This window comes from Halyomorpha halys, unplaced genomic scaffold (assembly GCF_000696795.3).
Source record: "Halyomorpha halys isolate HHAL.00 unplaced genomic scaffold, Hhal_1.1 Scaffold637.1, whole genome shotgun sequence".
NCBI classification, from domain to species: domain Eukaryota; kingdom Metazoa; phylum Arthropoda; class Insecta; order Hemiptera; family Pentatomidae; genus Halyomorpha; species Halyomorpha halys.
Genome location: NW_027115727.1, coordinates 276,577 through 296,359, shown reverse-complemented (window position 1 = coordinate 296,359; position 19,783 = coordinate 276,577). Strand labels below are relative to the sequence as shown.

General features: G+C 30.7%; 1 protein-coding gene across 2 annotated transcripts; it reads right to left on the bottom strand.

Annotated features, from left to right (window-relative positions):
• Positions 1–5,155: 5,155 nt before the first annotated feature.
• On the bottom strand, positions 5,156–18,653 carry LOC106684977 (uncharacterized). Of its 2 annotated transcripts, XM_014427381.3 has the most exons (5): positions 18,479–18,653; positions 12,524–12,648; positions 7,586–7,733; positions 5,485–5,559; positions 5,156–5,286 (listed from the first exon to the last, which is right to left on the bottom strand). In XM_014427381.3, exons 1-4 carry the CDS (start codon positions 18,552–18,554, stop codon positions 5,486–5,488), a joined length of 423 nt encoding a protein of 140 aa, XP_014282867.1. In that variant the 5' UTR covers positions 18,555–18,653; the 3' UTR covers positions 5,156–5,286; position 5,485. The 2 variants fall into 2 exon arrangements, with proteins under 2 accessions (XP_014282867.1, XP_014282866.1); XM_014427380.3 differs by lacking the exon at positions 5,485–5,559.
• Positions 18,654–19,783: the final 1,130 nt, after the last annotated feature.

Below are 19,783 nucleotides of genomic sequence, written 5' to 3'. Positions count from 1 at the left end.
TGGGATTGGAGATTTTGGGATACAATTAATGGGTTATTATTAACAGCGAGCACACATGTGTCATCAGCATACGTGGTGAGGATAGTATTAGGATTGGTTGGAATATCAGCTGTATAGATGGTGTAGAGGATGGGACCAATGATACTACCTTGAGGAACTCCAGCGGACTGAGAATAGAGGGATGAATAGAAACCATTGTGGTTTATTTGGAAAAATCTATCAATGAGAAAGGAACGAATGATGAGAAAGCATGAAGGAGGTAGGAATTTACAGAGTTTGTAAAGCAGTCCCGGGTACCAGACTCGATCAAAAGCCTGTTCTACATCGAAAAAGACTCCCGCGCAGTACATTCCGCGCTCCAAAGAAGACGAGACTACGTCCACTACACGATGACATTGCTGGATAGTAGTGTGGGATGTTCGAAATCCAAACTGGTGATCAGGGATTATATGATTGGAATCCAGGATGGGGTATAACTTTCAAATTTAAATAATGAAAAATTAAAATGAGATATGTAACAGATAAATTTTCATGTATTTCATTAGATCCAACATGTTTTTATATTTCTTACACTTCCCACAATATAATTTTAATTTTACCCAAGATTTATCTTCATAATGTTCATACTGTTTGTTATTAATTCCCTTAGCAACTAGGTAAGGAGCTTATTGTAATCAGATCAAATTTTTAATGAATCTATCTATTTTACAGATCTCTGAATCCAAGGAGCAATTATTGAGTTGGTTTGAGAATTTAAAGTGGTAAGGAAAGTAGTGTAAGTGGACAAACCAGATATTCTACTTTTTTTTTTGTATTATAACACTGTAGTTTTTATCTAGTTTCATACATAACCATGATGTAGGCTTACAAATCATCATACAATAACACAAAAAAAAAATGAGTTCTCAAGATTAAATCAAGTTTCTTCTAAGGTAAAAAAATTATAAACCTAAATTAATTTTTTGTTGTAATATGTATTTAACAACACACATATAAAACACATAGTATTCTTAATACATTTAAATACAAGTCTATAAAAAATATAAGTAACACTTTTTTCAAGTAAAATATCTGATCTAAAATAATAAAATAAGTAATATGAACAATTTTAAAACTTTTCATGAAAAAACAAAATATTATGACATATTTCAATACAACAAACTTTTGGGACACCTTATCTCATACCCATTGTTGAAAAAGAATTTCATTTACAGAAAATATAAATCACAATAATAAACATTTTTATATAAAAAAAAAATTCAATTAAATAAGCTGACCAGAAAGTAACAGTAGAAAAAATACGCTAATAAATACATTATTTTTAAAACAATACAACACCATATCTTACAAACAGAAGTGAAACAGTCAAATTAATTTAAAATAAGTATATCCATTTTTCTAAAGTAGAAAGTAGGAATGACTAATTTATTAAAAATAATTTGAAAAAAAATATATGGTTTGAAGAATTTTCCATTTTTTAAGAAAAGAAAAATATAAATAAATATATTTCAGCCTAATGACAAGAAAATACACTAGTTTCAATAGAAACCCTGTTAAGTCTTTTTTTTTTTCAAATCCTCATCATTCATACAATATCTTAAAACAACTACAATAACGTATTCATGTTACCTACGTTAAAACCTAAATAAATAAAAACAACTTAATATGTCTCATTGTCAGTCAAAAAACCTACATATATTCATCTTTCTTAACTGAAATTAAATCTCATAAGAAATCAGATAACAATGCATCTTAACAGAAAACACATTAATACAAAAGTTAGTTATCAACTAACTATAAATAAATATAATATTTAGTACTAACTAAATAATTTTATGAATGGATAATTAAATTTTCCTAAAAAAGAATGTTCTAAAAAATTCTAATCTCAACCTCAAATCTAATGACACAATAAACAAAAACTTATAAACTTTATTTAAATAGCAGTTTATAGAGCCTATAATTTGTGTTTTCATACTTGTTAAGAAATTTATAGAATTGTAAAAAAATAAAAGAGGCAAATAGAAAAAAAAAAAATTGAAATTAATAACATATTTTTCGCAAAAATAGTTTTTAAGCAATTATATTGGATATTAATAAATTCAATGTGCTAAACAGACCATGTATAACTGGAGACATGATGAACTAGAAAATAACAGGTAATAATCTTAACAAAATTATACTCCAATTGAAGGAGTACCAGTCTTTGCATTTATTTGAGCCAATTAATAGAAGTAACTAAGTAATAATTAAAATTTTAAGTATATATCTACATTAAATAAAATTAAAAAGATAAACATTCTTTAATAAAAATTACCATCTTAACTTTCCTTTGTGAAAATATAATGGGTAAACACTATAGAGAGAAAGATATACATACAGGAAAATATTCACAATAGGAAACTGGTCAACCAAACATGATTCATTATTTCGAGTCCATTACTTTAATTAACTGGTTTAAATCATTTTAAGTCTTGTTGATGCTTAAAGATCTATAAAAGGAACATTTTAAAGATACACTACAAATAGAAATTGAAAGACAAGTAATGCCAGTTAAATAACTAATAATGACTACACAAATCAAATAATTACAAAAAATATTACTTACATTAAGTATACATCCTTTATATAAAAAAAATTAGGAAATCCATTGTAAAATAAGACCATACACACAAATATACATACTTACATTCATATAATAGTTTTTCACATAAATATGATAATTATTTACAATATAAATTAATACAAGTTCCGATAGACCTGAATTCACAAGTTAAAATTGCATTTATTGCACTGAAAAACACATAAGTATAATATATTAACCTAACAAGTAATAATGAAATTTTATACAGCCCAAAAAACCTTACAAGTCCACATTTAATGTGATAATAAAATCATAAGAATCTATAGTATTATCAGATACTACGTTAGGGTAAAAATCAAAAAAGATTTACATGATAAAATACCTTTTAACAGTTTTAAAAAATAAATGAGATCATTAAATTATTTATCATTATACATCAAATATCCAAGAGAAAAATAAATATTATGTAGAGATCTCCATCAATTTCTAAGTTTAAAAAACCATTATCAAAAGCAAAACTATGGAAAATACAGCATATTCAAGTCAAATTTAATCTGTTCCAAACCAAATATAACCTATTCTATTTGAAATGCAGAAGTCTTTATTATAATTCTAATCTTTTCCATTTCAAAAGTAACACCATATACTTAAATTAATTCAGGAATACTGGATTTTGATTATTTACTGCGACAAATAATTCTGACTTTTTCTAGGTGTTCCAGGTTTTCAGGTATGGTAGACATACTAGGAACAAACTCACTGTCCAAACGCAAATTTACACTGCCTATTAATGGGCATAAATATTTATTTTATAAGTTCATAGGAACCATGAAGATGCTGAAACTGTAGGTCTATCATCTGGAAACATATGATGTAGCCATGATGTGTGCTTGAGATATGTACAAGCATAGCCATTAGAGCTCATCTGGATTCGGGTGTTTATTTTTTAACACTCTGTAAGTATTTGGTATAAAAAATGAACCAGACTGGCCAAAGTCAACTATGCAATCACAAGGTGAAAATAAAAATATATGGTCTGTAAATTAGATCTTGTGAATGAAATGGTCTGTAAAGAAAACAAACAAGTGACAGTCAAAATGAAGATTTGTTATAATTTTAAAGTTGTTGCTGATATATTTAAAATGCATTTGATCGTGAACAGAAAGGTTAAATTAGCATACTCACTTATGCTCATTTAAAGAAAAAAAAACAATTAGCAACCTAATCAATGATCCAAGTTATCATAATATATTAAGCTAATTTTAACTCATTATCAAGTATTAAATAAATTTAAATAATAAAGAAAAAAAGGATATTGGTTAAGGTTATATTTGACTGCAGGAAATACAGAATATTTAATAATTTGATGGAATACTGCCTACTTAAAGGATCAATCAGTTGATGGCTACTGAAAGCATGCCATCCTGGAGGTGGGTGCATTTACTTGATGATAAAATTCTTACCATTAAAGTAGAGAGGGCAAACTGAAGATTAACTTCAAGTTTAAAAGAAATGTAAAAAGGTAGAAGTTTAACATCAAGATTGCAAAGGGGTACTCAGTTTATAATACTAGTTATATCTATGTTAACTAAACATACAACACTACTTTATTTTCACCTAATTAAAATGCTCATTAGAGACTACTAGATAATTAAAAAACATATTTAATTATAGAAAAATCAATGAAGTGTAATAAAGAATTTAATATAAAAAAGAAGCCATAGAGGGCACCTGAAAAAAAATTCAACAAGAACCTAAAGTTTAAATCTTTTAGATGAGACAACCACTAACAAACACACACTACAAACTACAAATTGAAATTACGTTAAATATTTCCTAAAGACAAAACACAATTGAAAAAACCTTATGTGACTGGAGAATATCAAGTCACAGTTGATATGGAACTTAATACAAAGACAAGGGATAAAGTCCCAGATGGAACAAACAGTTTAAAATAAAATAAAAATATAATAAATAAGCTTTCAAATGTATGTAAAAGTAAAACAATTGTACTTAATAAGTAAATATGTCGATTACTAAAAATAGCACCATTTAAGAAAGAATTTTTTTAATTTGGAGCCAAATTTTAACTGAGAATATTTAATTAATACATACATATCACAATATACAAAAAATAAAAAAGTGTAAGAACATTTTCAAGATAATGTTTAAAGCAATTAGAATACTAAATTTATTCAGAGGTAAAAAAAAAAAAAAATTAAAATTGCTAGATGTTGACTAAAAGATAAATAATTAGCAATTAAAAGATAATTACTACTGACCAGAATCCCAAGTTATATTTAAATACTAATGAAAACAAAAGTGTACTCACTTTTACAATATTTCAAAACAATTTGTATACTAAATTTAGTCACAGGGGGAAAAAAATAAAATTTCTTGATGCTGAGACTAAAAAATAAATAACTAATATTAAAAAGATAATTGCTACTGGTGAGAATCCCAAGTTAATTTCTTTTAATCGACAGATCAAAACAAATTCACATTTTTGTTACAAAAAGATTATGAAATAAAACATTAATTTAAATTATATTTGGGATATTTTTGGGGCCCAAAATGAATAATTTCAAATAAAGAGGAACTAATTTACTTCCTGTTCTTCTTAGATGCTTTTGTAGGGGTGACATGTCTTATTTTTCCTAATATTCCCTTCTTCCTTTTGTTCATCTGCCGATTAGAGACTCCTAAAAAAGATAATAATAATAAAATATAACTTGCAGAAATACAGTGACTAGTTTTGATAATAATAAAATAATTGATAGTGATATAATAGAATATATACAATTTCCAACAAAAACATCTTTACATATAACGTGACTTGTAAAAGAGACTAAATAATGTACAGTTGTACCAATGGAACAGTTTTAGCTATAGACATTTACCTTATTCTTTGGGAGAAGTCAGAAAAATTTGTTTTATTCTGTTTTCAATTGTGGCGGTATGTTCCTCAGCTGCTCCTATGCACATGTACCAAACACATCATTTGATGGGTAAAAATTAATTATTTAATTTTTTTTAAGGACCAAGACAAATTTTTTTTACCAAATCTTTCCATTCTTGTAGGCTAATGAACTATTTTTGTTAGTTCTGGTAGTTTTTTACAGTAACTATAAACCTTCTTGTAATTAACCTTGACTATCTTATCCTACCAAGACCCCTTACTTTCTTGTTGTTCACTCCAGTTTTTAAAAAAGAATATACTAACAGACAGTTATGAAATGTATAGAGTATGAAGAAGAAGAGTAATACAAAATTGTGAAAAACCACAGCAAGGACAGCAGGGTGTCAACCCAACAACCATGTGTTTACCTTCTTAATGCTGTTTAAAAAAAAAATTAACTAAATATTTAATGTTGTGCATTTATTAATACCGACTCACACTGATTAAGGTCACTTTCTGTAATACAACTATTTGTTAAATATATATTCATATTAAAGGTTTTTTTTTGAGAGTAAAAAACAATTTTTTTATTATGAATAGTGGGGTAATGATATACCAATAGATTTTGGAAAACCAAACAACACTGACAATCATATTGAATGAGTTAAATATAAATATGCCAAACATTTCTTTTTTATGTTTTTAAAAACTTAAATTATCCTCCAAAAACCCTTAAATATGAAATTGTATAAAAATTCAAATTTTTTTTGCTTTTTAATATTATTTCTTAATCTTGTCAAAAAAACAAATGATTGTTATACAATTAATATATGCCAATAAATACAGGCAAAGCTGGAATAAGATAATATATAATTCTTTTTTTTTCAGACCCTTAAGGTGTACTGAAAATAGCACTCGTGTGCATATATATGTCAAATATTTTTCAACCTAATATAAATCATATATGAAGTATTGGTTATAGACTAACTATAAACTTCTCCAATCATTAATCTACGGTCAACTATCTACACCTCATTATAACTTTCAAAGATTGTGAAGAGAGAAGACAGAGTAGCATAGCTAGCAATCTTCAATTATCCTATCTCAAAATTCACTGGCTACTAAATGTAGAAAAAATTACTGCAACCTGAGTCAACATGAAAGAAACTGCTAAACAAGCTATCCAACTGAATTTGTGGAATTATTGATCTTCCAATAAGATAACATTCTTAGGAAACATTAAAAATAACAAAAAATCAGAAAACTATTCAAAAAAGGAATACAGAAAGGAAGGATAAAGTCGTTGAAGAACTTCCATACATCTGCTATTGAGGGTCTATTTTCTTGGTTTCTACATTGGACCAACCAACGAACTAGAAACCAACAGGAATAAAAAAGGAAACATTGCACTAAAAAAATAAATGGATAAAAAAATATACATAGTCCTTAAGCTGAAGAAGCTAATCCATTGTTTTGCATTTGTTATCTTAAAAAAAATTAAAAGAATTATTCTAGAATATCTATTTTTATTACTTTAATGTTGTATTTAAAGCAGTTCTCCATTTATTTAATTTATATATTTTACAGTAGTTACCAAAACCAGGAATCGGCGCAAACCCACCACTCCTACTTTCAAAGGATGGATTTACCTTTAGAACATTTACTTATAACAAGTATTGGTTTATGTATGATGTTACAATTCCAGGAGAGATCATAACACAAAAATACATTTACTGATAATAAGTTGAACCGTTTTCAAAAAAAATTCCTTTCCCATTCCTAGAGTGAAGGGGCCTTTAAGACCATTTCGCTAAAAATTTAAATATGTCAAGTGATATAAAAAAGAATGATTTTGTATACCTCAAAATTGTAAACAATGGTAGATAAATTTGTATTATTTCTTGGTTGTTTTTTGTTTTAAAAAGTCACATCTTGATTAATCAATTTAAAGACTTAAAACATCAATCTATAATTTTGCAAAATTTTCAGAGAAATTTAGAATAATCTTAATTAGAAAAAGAAATATATTTAAATTTGAAAAAAATTGAGTCATGCAATAGATATCACTGGCTGTAAAATTAAGTAATCAAATCAGCTCTTACTGCTTGGCCCAGCCTCAGCATTTGAAACATTATTGTCCTCAAGATTTCCAAAATTTGATTCATTCCTATTTACATCCTGACATTCCGGGAACTCTTCAGGAGATAATGAAAACTCCTCCTCACGAAACATATCATCCATCTTGGTTTCCTATAATAAAATAAAACTTTTTGAGTGATTTTAGAATAAATCATCAATAAATTGACAACTATCAACATTTATTGATTAACTTTATAAAAATTACATTATATACATTTCAAATCTCTCCATATATCTAACATGGAGGTTACTTAAAAATATTTGATACATAGAAATTTCAATATGTAGAAACATATCATTTTTTAATCCTTGTCCTAAAAACAATTACAGTCATTTTTGGGGTCAAAGAAGTATCAAAATTAATTTCTTAGTGTTATAGAAAAAAATTAATAACACTTATTTGAAAAATTGAACAAATTATGTGAATGAATTATGTCGTCAAATCTAGCTCGGAAGTTGTATCATTTACACCCATTTCAAAACTCCTTTATTGATTTTATCAAACCTTACAGTTTTAAATTGTTCCCTATTTCTTACAAAAGGTTCATAGGTTTTAATAACCGAATAACAGTTTTTAAATTTTTTATACTGCGTTTGACAAAACCTTTAGGCCATAGCAATATTTTTAACCAGATTTTAATGGATCTTTATTATTATTTAAATTTTTTTAAACTTTTTAATTTAATTTTTTTTTATTTATTTATCAAACTTTTATTTCCATTTAATGATTTTTGTTTAGGAGTCATGTCCAAACAAGAAAAATTTCAATTGAATTTTAAGTGAAAATTTCACTTGTATGTAAGAGAAAACATTCCAAAAACCTCACTCAAATATCCAATATTGTGAAACTTTTAGTTTTCATCTAATTATAACCCATTCTTAAGCAGACCACTCACAAGGATTCCCCACACCTGAGATTCAAGATCTTTTATCAAATCAGAAGCCAAAAGTATCTATCAAAGTTAGGAGTCTAGGTTGAAACTGAATTCCAAACACAACAGGGGATTAGCAGTCCATAAGTGGGGGGTATGGATGCCAGATGCTAGACATCAGAAAGTTAGTTTGTACTAGTTCTCAAAATAGAAGCAGACTCAAGTTATTATTAGTTTTAAGTTTTAGAGCTTCCTTGTATTAAAATATGCGTTTAAGGGTTATAATTATGACCCAAGCATTTAAGCTGTGAACAGGGATCTCAAAATAAGTATTTCTGAAGAAGCTGACAATTAGGTGTAATTATGCATCTTGACCGCTTGAAGAACCCAATCAAATAAATTATTAAAATATCAAAATAATCGTAATCCTAAAATAAATATAACCCTTCAGAAAATTTTGAAAAGTAGGAAATGAATGACCTTTTTGGACATTTTCCATCCAGTAGGAACTCAAATAGTCGAAGAAGTTTTGGAAATCATAAGGGATTTTATTCCACAGGTTTGACAATAGCAAGAACCATTGGTCCATTGAAAAATATATCTTTGAACACTTGTTTCTCTGATTTCCTGACTACCCAACAAAACGTTTCCACTAATTTTTTTTTTTCGAAATACCATAGTGATTAATGTATCGAAGACCTATATGAACTGAGATGTAAAGCAAAATTGAGTAGCATGAGTGTGTGAAGGAAGGTGGATGAGGCACTGTAAGTCCCCATGAGAGTACAGCTTTATATACATAAAAAATTAAAGGCCTTGAGGTGGAAATTACATATTTTTTTTATATGTGACTTTTTGTTCGATATATGAAAATTGTATTTGATAAACAAAATAAATTTTCCTGGAAAAAATTGAAAATTTCTAAAAAACATAGATATTAGATATTTTTGGTACATGGAAGCTTGATGTACAGAGACATGACTGTATATTTTATTTAAAAAGAAAAAAAAAAGCAACCACATTTAAATATGAAAACTTTAATATTCTTAATCTTACAAATCTATAAAACTAGTATACTGCATGGATTAAACTGGATTTAGTATTAACAAAGAATAAATTCATTATTCTAGAAAAATGACATACTAAAAATTCAGAATGGAATCATTATTTTTAAACTTTTAAAAATTGTCTTCCAACATTAAACATCAAACCTATTAGTAATTTCTGATCATTTGTTTAAGGAAATCGGTTTGGCATTGAATCCTCAAAAGAGTGTGGGCATTGTCATAAATAAAGGAGAGCTGGAAATGACGAAGATCTCCCTTGAGAACGGAGATAGCATCCAAACAATGAAAGAAGGCGACACTATAAAATATTTAGGATGCACATTCTCGGGAGAGCTACAGTCCAATGAAGATTCAGTGACAAAGTTAAATCAGAATCTGGATAAGCTCGTCACCTCGTGCTTGCTTAAGCCCGAGAGCAGAAGGTCAACATTGTCAACCACTATGTGTTCCCGGGTCTTACTTACCCTCTCCAAACAGCTCCTCTCACTAAGCTATGTCTTGAAATCTTAGATGGCATTGACACAAAGATTCGCAGAAGTGTTAAAGCCATTATAGGGTTCCCTGCGAACACCTCCACGGCGATGTTGTACGCTGAGGTTTAGGCTTGATCTGCTGCCAATGGGAGGCTCCCCTACAGCACTGGTCCATAGCTCAGCGGCTGTAAAATGTACCCGATGCTCTGTTCCAGTCCACTTTCTATTGTTCAGCCGGGAGTGCTGACTATGCCGACTGATTGGCATTGATCAGGGGCATCAGAGTGCGAAAGCTCTACGACAGTCCCTACATGAAAATGCGTTCGAGGAACAGGCCAATTGCAGGTGGCAGAGCATTGGAGTACTCCATTTCAAAGAGACCCCAAGAGCAAATAAGTTTATATACGATAAACAAATATTTATAATAATGCTCTGAATGGTTTAATGCCCTGAAATTGAATATTAATTATGCACCCCTATGTGGAGTCCCAGGTGTCAGCACAGGATAGAGAAGTTGGGTCCCTCTGTCACAAATACAACAGAGCCTGGAACACCAGCACATGTGCTGGGGAGTTGCCCCAACAACTCCCTCCTCACAACACGCCGATATCATAGAGTGACATAACAGTTAATAAAGCTACTAAAAGAAAGAGATTTTGCCTGCTTCGACAAGGTCTACTGTTTCGATACGAATGGATCCACAAGATATGCGGATATTGTTGCTTTCCATAAGATGGGAAAGTCAGCAATCATTCTGGATCCCACCGTGAGATATGGAAATAACGACCTTGACCAGGCAAATAAAGTAGATATGGAAAAGAAGGGAATTTACGATAAATGCATCCTTTTATTCAAAGAGAAGTTCCATGAGGGCTTCAGAGAACGAGACTTCAACATGAGAGGCCTCTGGTTCGGAGCCTGTGGAGCAATACCCAGCACAACTAGGAGCTTCATGAAGGAACTCGGGGTCAATGTTCAGGACATGGCTTGGATAACAGAAAATATAATACTCGACTCCCTGGGAATCATCCACCACCACATGCATGGAAATTATTGAGTAATGGAGTCATCCAGAGGAAGGATGACATGCATACATTGGATATCTTATTTGTTATTTTATCATTTTATTTGTTACTTTATTATTTATGTATACATTTTTAATATTTCAATATTTATTCTATATTTATTGTACATTAATTTTAACATAGTTTTTTGAATTTTTTAAAATTTATATTTGTTACTTAAGTATCTTTCATATATCTTCTCATATCCCTATCACTATTTTATCCATTATTCTGTTAAAGGCACATAGGGTTGAAACCAAAATATGGAAGGGAAAAAGAAGGGAAGGAAAAGAAAAAAGAGAGAAAGGGGAAAGGAGGAAAAAAATCGTGAAAAAGAAAAAGGGGAAAAAGAAGGAGAAAAAGGAAAAAAAAAAAAGAGATAAAAGAACCAAAGAGATGAAACAAAAAAAAGTCATGTTCTTGAGTTATATATTACTAATGTTTATACTTATTATTGTAAACCTAGCTAGGCTTATTTATCGTAAGATTAAACATATTGTCTGATTAGACTAAAATAAAAGTGCTGTGTGACTGACTAGCAGCCCAATGAAGTTGGGCAGCACAACTTTGTATTTTAATAAAGTTTTTCCTCCTGGTCCTATCACTGAAATAATGGAACAATTGTAGCAAATTCAGAATTTAAAAAATTCCAAAATTATGTAAAATATTTTTTTTCTGGGCAGCTAGGGCAATGATACCGTATATGTAGTCTGTCCTTGTTAGTAAGTGTATGCCAATAATGGCAATGTTTATTTAATATATATTCATTTTCGAATATATTTATAAATTAAGCATTACCATAAAATGTAACTACGGGGCTGTGCATAATCTTATAGTAGATAGTAACTTATAATCTTATGGACTCCTTATTGTAGACAGTCTACAGAGCGGTCTTTATTTGTTATTATGGTGGCTCCTCTGTCAGTGACCTTTCAGAAACTGAATTTTATAATTACGAACCTTGTTCCCTTACCTTACAATCCCCCCTCTCTCCCACTTTTTTTTATTTCAGAGCCATGCTGAATTAAGGTACATTGATTCTTTTTCTTCTTCCAATCTAATTTAAGTCCCAAATTTTAATATAAATTTATTTATATTCATTCCCCTATTTTATTTTTAAAATAAACATTATTAATACTATAATCAGGCATATATACATTTCAAACATTGACGACGAAGACCTGTACACTAAAACAACACAAAATAATTTAGAATTTAATCATTGATTTATGGAGCAGCTTTAATCATGATAGTGGATTAAATTTTAAACTGTTGAAAAAGTTCTTTTTTTTAATAGCATTAATAACTTAAAAGATAAATGACATGAAATATATATTTTAAAACTGCATTATCATTTTAAAAAACTAAAACTAAACTACTGAAACAAAGTTTTTAAAGAAGTATACATTAAATTAAATAACTTACTAAGTTATATTCTCGACAAACACTCTCCAATTTGGCCCTAACTTCTGCAATAGATAAATATTCTGGATGCATATACTGGTTGAATCTTTCCCACACAGCAAGTACAATGAAATGATGTAACAAACCTACAATAAAGTAAAATATCAATTTTTAAGTTGATTTACCATAAAATATAGTTGGGCCAATACAAATTTCTTATACTTTCCCTTAAATTGATATGAATATAAAACTAAATTCAAAATAGGTATCTATGGATGGATCCAATGGATATTGATCAAATAAAACACAGTTATAATTGTTTACATTGTACTATTCAGGAATAAAGGGGAAGAAATGCATTGACTTTAGCCTTCAGAGCTTTCTATCCCAACCAGTGGGCTATGGGGAGGTTCATACAGCAACACATATTTGTGAGAACAGGACTTAGTGTTAGAACTGTTTTATTGTTTTTCTTTCCTGATGTTTGTTGAGTATTAGTTGAACGGTTTCAACATGTAAGTACATTAAAGAGGAGCCACAAAATGCACTAATAAGCAACTTAATTTTTAAACATTTTCCTAGGAGGGACACCCTCTTTTCCCCAAGTTGGGGGATGGGGATGGTCTGTACATGTTTCAATCTCTGACTAAGTGGTTCAGACTTCTATGGGCTGAGAACCACTATTTAAGACCTAAGCAACTTAGCTACTTCTTTTCAGTATAATTTTCATTCCTGAAATATTTGATTATTCTCAAATAGTCTCATATTTTATTTTATCTAGTTGTAGTTTAGAAGCTACTCTTCATATATAATCTGTTCCTTCTACAGATATCTGAATCTGTTTTTTGCTAAGGAGAACCCAGCAAAAGAGCTCATATATGCATATACCAAAGTACTGCCTGTAAACAGATCTTGAAAATGTGCTGCTAAAATTAACTTTTTCAATTCTGTGAGCAAATTAATATTTTACAACTCCATTTTAGTGAGCCACATTTCCCACACAGAATTCATCTAAAACTTTAAACTCATCACTATTGTAGGTTATATGGATTTTGTCAAGCTTTTTTCTTATTTGAAGGATCTTACTTTTTTCAAAGTTAATGTCTTATAACATTCCTTCAGAATTTTAAAACATTTTCCTAGTTCTCATATAATTCTTTTTCAAAACCTTCAGGAATTTCAGTTAGGCTTCTGTACCATCTGTTTGAAAAAAATAAACCAAGTAAAAGAAAAAAAAATATTATGAGGAGATCAAACTCCTCCCATCTCACTCACTCACTGTTGGGCGCTACAGTCCTTGTAGGACCTGGGTCTCTGCTACCATTCTTTTCCATGCCTCGCAGTCTCCAGCGAGACTCCTTCAATTTTTAATTCCCATCCCTCTCAAATCATCTTCCAAATCATCCAGCCATCGACGCCTGGGTCTGCCCCTTTTCCTTTTTCTTCCTGGTGCACCATTTAGCATCCTTTTAGGTAGCTTGCAGGGCTCCATCCTTTCTACATGTCCCAAACATCTTAACCTGTTCTTCTTAATAGCACAGAGGATATCAGGCTCTTCATACAATTCCTTTATTTCGTCATTGCTACTGATTCTCCACCTGTGCTTCTCTTTAACGGCTCCAAAGATTTTTCTCAGGACTCTTCTCTCCCAAACCAGTAGAGCTCTTCCATTTTCCTTGGTTAGAGTCCATGTCTCACTGCCATACATTACCACTGGCCTAATTATTGTTTTGCACAACAAAAGCTTTGCTTTCCTGGAAAGACTTTTGTATCAGAGAGCTTTTTGCAGGGCGTAGAAACACCTGGTTCCTGCTACCATTCTGCCCTTAATTTCTACTTCTAAATTATTGTTCTCCGTCACAACTCCTCCCGGGTACTTGAAAGTACTGCAGCTGTGAAATATGTTTTCCCCCACATCCACAATATTTCCTCTCTCCCCGGTCTGTCTAGAGGGTTTCATATATTTAGTCTATTCACTATTTATATTAAGTCCTAAATCCTGTGCTGCTCTCTTTAATTCTTCTACAGCACCGGCCAGTGCTGTTTTGTTTCTCCTTGTGATGACTACATCATCCGTATAAGCCATGTGTTGTGTGAGCCTATTGTAAATGGTGCCACCCGGGTTTGTTCTTATTTTTCTAATGGCAACTTCTAGGGGGAGGTTGAACAGTACTGGTGATAATGGGTCTCCTTGTCTTAAGCCACTATTAATCCTAAAGCTATTAGAGATGTCCACTCGAGTTTTCACCTTGCAACTAGTCCTTTCGAGAGTCATCTTTGTCAATCTTATGAACTTGCTAGGTATTCCCAGTGACTGCAATGCCTTTAATAATTTTCCTTTGTCTACACTATCATAAGCCTGTCAGAAGTCAATAAAGAGGTGGTGTAAGTCAACATTGTACTCATACGTTTCCTCAAGCATTAGAACCATTTAAAAGTCCTTACAACACTGAGTTCATTGTTCAACCAAATTCAAAGAAATCAGTCATTCTCTTGGCATCCTAGTTGCCTGATCTTTCTGGATGAAAGTGTAAGCAAACATTTTTTAGCTTCCTGAAAAAGCTCACATAAATCTTGAAGTTAACTGTAAAGCCATATTAAAGGAAATCAACCAGAAACACTCCGTTAGCGTCCAGAAAAACAGTTGCAATAATATTTTTGACTTACAGTATATTTGCAAACACTTTCTTCATTTAATAGAAGAACATGTCAATCACCATTCCATAGACTAGACGTCAGCTCACGAGTCATATGTGAGTTGCTGGACTTGTATTCAGAAAATTTTACATCAATTTACATTCAGAGAAGATGCTAACTTCTATTAACATTTTACAAAAGAAAAGCAAAATTAATATCAATGCCTGTAAAAGCTAACTTGATTCAAATAAGTAGAAAAAGTTGGCTTTGATGACCTTAGGATCTTCGGCTCCAGTCTAGTCAAATTAAACATCTCTCTTAACCCATAAAATAGGCCATATGATTTTAATTTTTTTATAAGTTGTAAGGACCTAAATAACTAGTGAGAAACCTTATTTACAGTTCAGAAAGAACTGTATGACGGGCATAGAGCATAAAAACAAAAACTATTTTTTAATTATTACTAAATAACTCCAAAACTAAGCAACCAACAGAATAATAAAGAAGACGGTCAGGGTTGTGGTAAAAATAGAACGAAAATAGTTACCAACTATTTTATTCTTTTTTGACCGTAACCCTGACCATCTTCTTTATTATTTGAAATTATACGGTCAATTATTTATACATATAACTGACCGAATAGCATTTCAATTCCTTGAAGTCGATAAAATTTCAACAATTTGAGACCAAAATGAGCTCTGTAAACTATTAGGGAAGAACTCATATGACTCGAAAACTTTTAAAACCTGCTCAAATGGTAAGCATTAAATTTAAATAAAACTTACATGAAAGAAAAAATTATGTAAATAAGCCTATGAAATGGTTGTTCTTACAATTTATAATTTTTACATCCCTTTCTTTTATGTGAGATCTGTGACCACAAATTTGGCAAAGGGTAGAGCACTCGAACCTAGTTTCACCAGGGCTACAACCTCACAGCAAGCATTCTTGCAATTGCAAGAGATTTTGGGCAGAAGCAGTAGGAGCGGGATTTATGGTGACAGAGGTAGAACCACAACCTCAGCCAGAACATATAAGTACAATACTATTACGAGTACTATCAGCATATTACGAAATTTCGTTTTACCGAGGCCAAATGCTAGCAAGCTTGTTCCTTCATATGTTTGCCCAGTGAATAAATGGGTAAAGAGTACAGTTCTTGTTGATAGTTACAAGTGATGCTGGTTGTACAAAGTCATGAAATAATGGCAGCAGCCAACTTCAAGTCAGTTACTCTTTTGTAGGTAATATATGCAACATTACGGCCAAAGCCAGAAGGACATAGAAGTGGCTGTTGCATTGTAGCATGCTGATCAGAAAATATTTTGATGGTGTTATCAAAAATCCCATCAACTAACCAATTTGCCATTGTAGATGTAGTAAACACCTACTTACAGTAGAGTAGCAATAATGAATTAGACAGCTACCACTACTACACAACCTTATACAACCACAAACACTCCAAACTACCACCAAAGAACCGTTTGGCCAATGTAAAACCCATTCTTGGCTGTGGTAAAACCGGGCTGGTGTTCTACTCTTAGCCAAGCTTGTGGTTGAAAATCACAGATGAATACTACAGCATTCGAACTTGAGAATTCAGATGATTAAGAACATTATCCCACCTCAGAGCTTGTACCATTGATCCTGCGAGCATTGAGATGAGAGGTGGAAACTTATCACTCGAAACTTTCCAGAGCCAGTGTTGTGAAAAGTTATGAGGGGGTAAAATTTCATAAGTATCAGTATGATTTTTTCTTTTTTTTTTTTTTATTTCATGTTAATTTTATTTTAATTTAATCACTAGCCTTTGAGTTTATGTTCATTTTGTTTAAATTTAATGATTACCTTCTGAATAGTTTTTTTTTTTTAAAGTTTCTAGTGGTCCACAATGATTTCTTAAACTATACTTCCATCTAGCTATTCTAAAATGATAAAGTACTGAATATCGTAGCATGGTCACAAGAGTTAACCTGTACACATTTTTATTAATAAAATAATATGAGGAAATAACAGAAAAACCGAAAGGTGGCCAAATTGTATTTTTTCTAATATGATAAAATTGGCCAAAAAATGATAATAACATTTATATTCCTAATTAGCTTAGACGCTTAGTCTACTTTATAGAATACTCACTTAGAAGACCTGACTTCACGTTGAAACTGCAAAACGAGAGATTCTAATTTATCAAAGACAGATGACAAACTGGTAATAAAAGCAATTTTGTGCCTATATCAAGGAAGAAAGGTTAAGTTATAAAACAATAAATTTGCAAATGTTAAGGTGATATGGTGAGCTCATTGCATCCAAAAACAGCATACTGCATATCTTAAATGAGCATTTTGAGAAGCTCTTGGAATAAAAAAAACTGTGAAGTAGTGAAAACACCGAATGATGTAAAAAGATCTTGACAAACAAGATATTACTAAGGCATTTATTCTGAAATAATAAATTATTACCACCAGGCTTAGAAGAGGTAAGACCCTAAAGATGAGTGGACTACTACAAAAATGGGAGAGAATCTCTTGGAATAAAATTATAAAAACGGTACTTACACATTAGGCTTGTTCCAATGAACAATTTTCTGATCCAAATACCTGCCAGTTTTCTGACTGTCAAACTGTTTATCGGAACAAACCTATTATTCCATCCATACGTGTGGCAGGTTATAACTTTGAAAACTGAAACCATAACATTGATTTGGTGGTATGTAAGGATTACAAGAACTACTATTGAAAAAAAATAAAGATAACAGGAGTCTAAATGATGATTTCTACAAATCCACATAACCTATGAGCCTAGAACCTTTACTATAAGATAGTGGTTAATATCCAACAAAGTAAAACAAATAATTGAAATAAATATGGGATAAACGACAATCAAACCAAGGTTTAATAAAATAAATAGTTAGAAACTGTAGTGAAATCAAAGCAATAAGAAACATTATTATATTCTTGTGATATCTTATGGAATAAATGATAAGATACAGAATACAGATAAGATAGGTACTACCAATAAACAGAAAACTAAAAAGGAAACTATATATGAAGAAATGTTGAACACCCAGTTGATAAACGATAATTAAAAGAGTAACAACAATTAAATAGGAGCAGAAAAAAATAAGGAAAATTAATGTTTCTAAAACTTGAACAGTATACAAAATGCAATTGCACAACACCAAGTAAATTATTGGTAAATTAGTATTATTTGTTTTATTGCTAGTATGTATCGTCTAAAACGAAAATAATTCGATAAGCAGAATTGCCTTTGACATATATTTGTAAATATTAAAATCAATGAAATAACTCAATAGTAACAATGAATGAAACATTTACTTACAGGAAGGCCTGATACCCTTAATGGTCTTGTTAAATTTCCTTTCAGCTCTTTCAGTCCACTTAAACAACTTGGCCATTTCAGATATTTTATCAGTAATTATATGACAGCGTTTGTAAACAAAAGCTGTTTATTGTTACCCACTACACGAATGCCAAAGAGAATAGAACTACTGTACTCCAACTCCTATCGATCAGTTGTCAAACTAAGTCAGTGTATCTAATCCACTTCAGTTTTAAATATAATTCTGTGTTTTATAATATATAAAAAGATTTGATAGTTTTAGTTTACTATTAAGTATAATTATATGATTAATATAAATTAAAGTGTACATACAAAAATTTTAGCATCAAATTTACAAGTGCTGCTATCTCATAGAAACTGATGTTTATTGGTACTATCGGTATATGTTCAAAATAAACCGGTAAATCCAATTTTTACTAATATTTTTATTCCGAAACGACGTTGGGATATCAACTCAGTAAACAATAGCACAAAACAAAGTTGGATTGATCGATTAAGAGGAAAATCTTCGGAGCTATATCTTAAATCTTAAATATTGGTTCAGGCGTCAGACCTTGAGAAATTTCGGTATAAAAATAAAGTGCTTTGCAATTCCTTCTACCCTCCTCCCCTCAGTGAACGTTTGTACCATTTCCTACTTAATCGCTACTTTCATCGAAGCATTTTTAATATGATTTGACAATTTTTATTTGCCCACGTTATACCTTTTTCCCACTATGTCGTTGAAAATGTGTTGAACACCATCTTTCACATTTTTTAAATTCGGATTACAAAATTTGGGAGTTCCACTATCGATCTAATAAAATATAAATACCGTAAATTAGGCTTTATTAAGCTGACTTTAACACTATAAAAATAACATTAGCTTTAACAAACACACGTTTTAACAGTTGATGAATAAATATTAGTGGTATGTAAATATTAATTGTATATAAATAATAGTATATCATTAACACCCTCGTCCTATCAAAAAATAAATATGTATGCTTTAAGTAGAATTGTCATTTAGGCATGACGGAGTTATCCGAATTCCTAAGTTCCTTAGGGACTCTGGAAATTAATACGTCTCTTCCGGGTTTCGTTCATTTCTCTCTGCTTCCTCAATCTCTACCTGGCTCTCTTCCAGTGTGATTTTTTTTTTGTAGAAGCAGTATCTAGTGCACGACTGGGTCCTAGTAATACCAACGTTTCAGTCATATTTGCAATATCTCCCTCCTTTGGTGCTTCCAACACAGAGCCTGGAGTCTGTTAGATACTGTTGTTTATATCCAACGTGTATTGAGG

Coding starts and splice junctions, on each gene's coding strand:
- LOC106684977 (XM_014427380.3), bottom strand. CDS start 18,554: ATGGCCAAGTTGTTTAAGTGGACTGAAAGAGCTGAAAGGAAATTTAAC. Junction 12,649..18,478: donor TAAGGGTATCAGGCCTTCCT/GTAAGTAAATGT, acceptor ACTTTATTGTAG/GTTTGTTACATCATTTCATT. Junction 5,287..7,585: donor TGCTGAGGCTGGGCCAAGCA/GTAAGAGCTGAT, acceptor TATCTTTTTTAG/GAGTCTCTAATCGGCAGATG.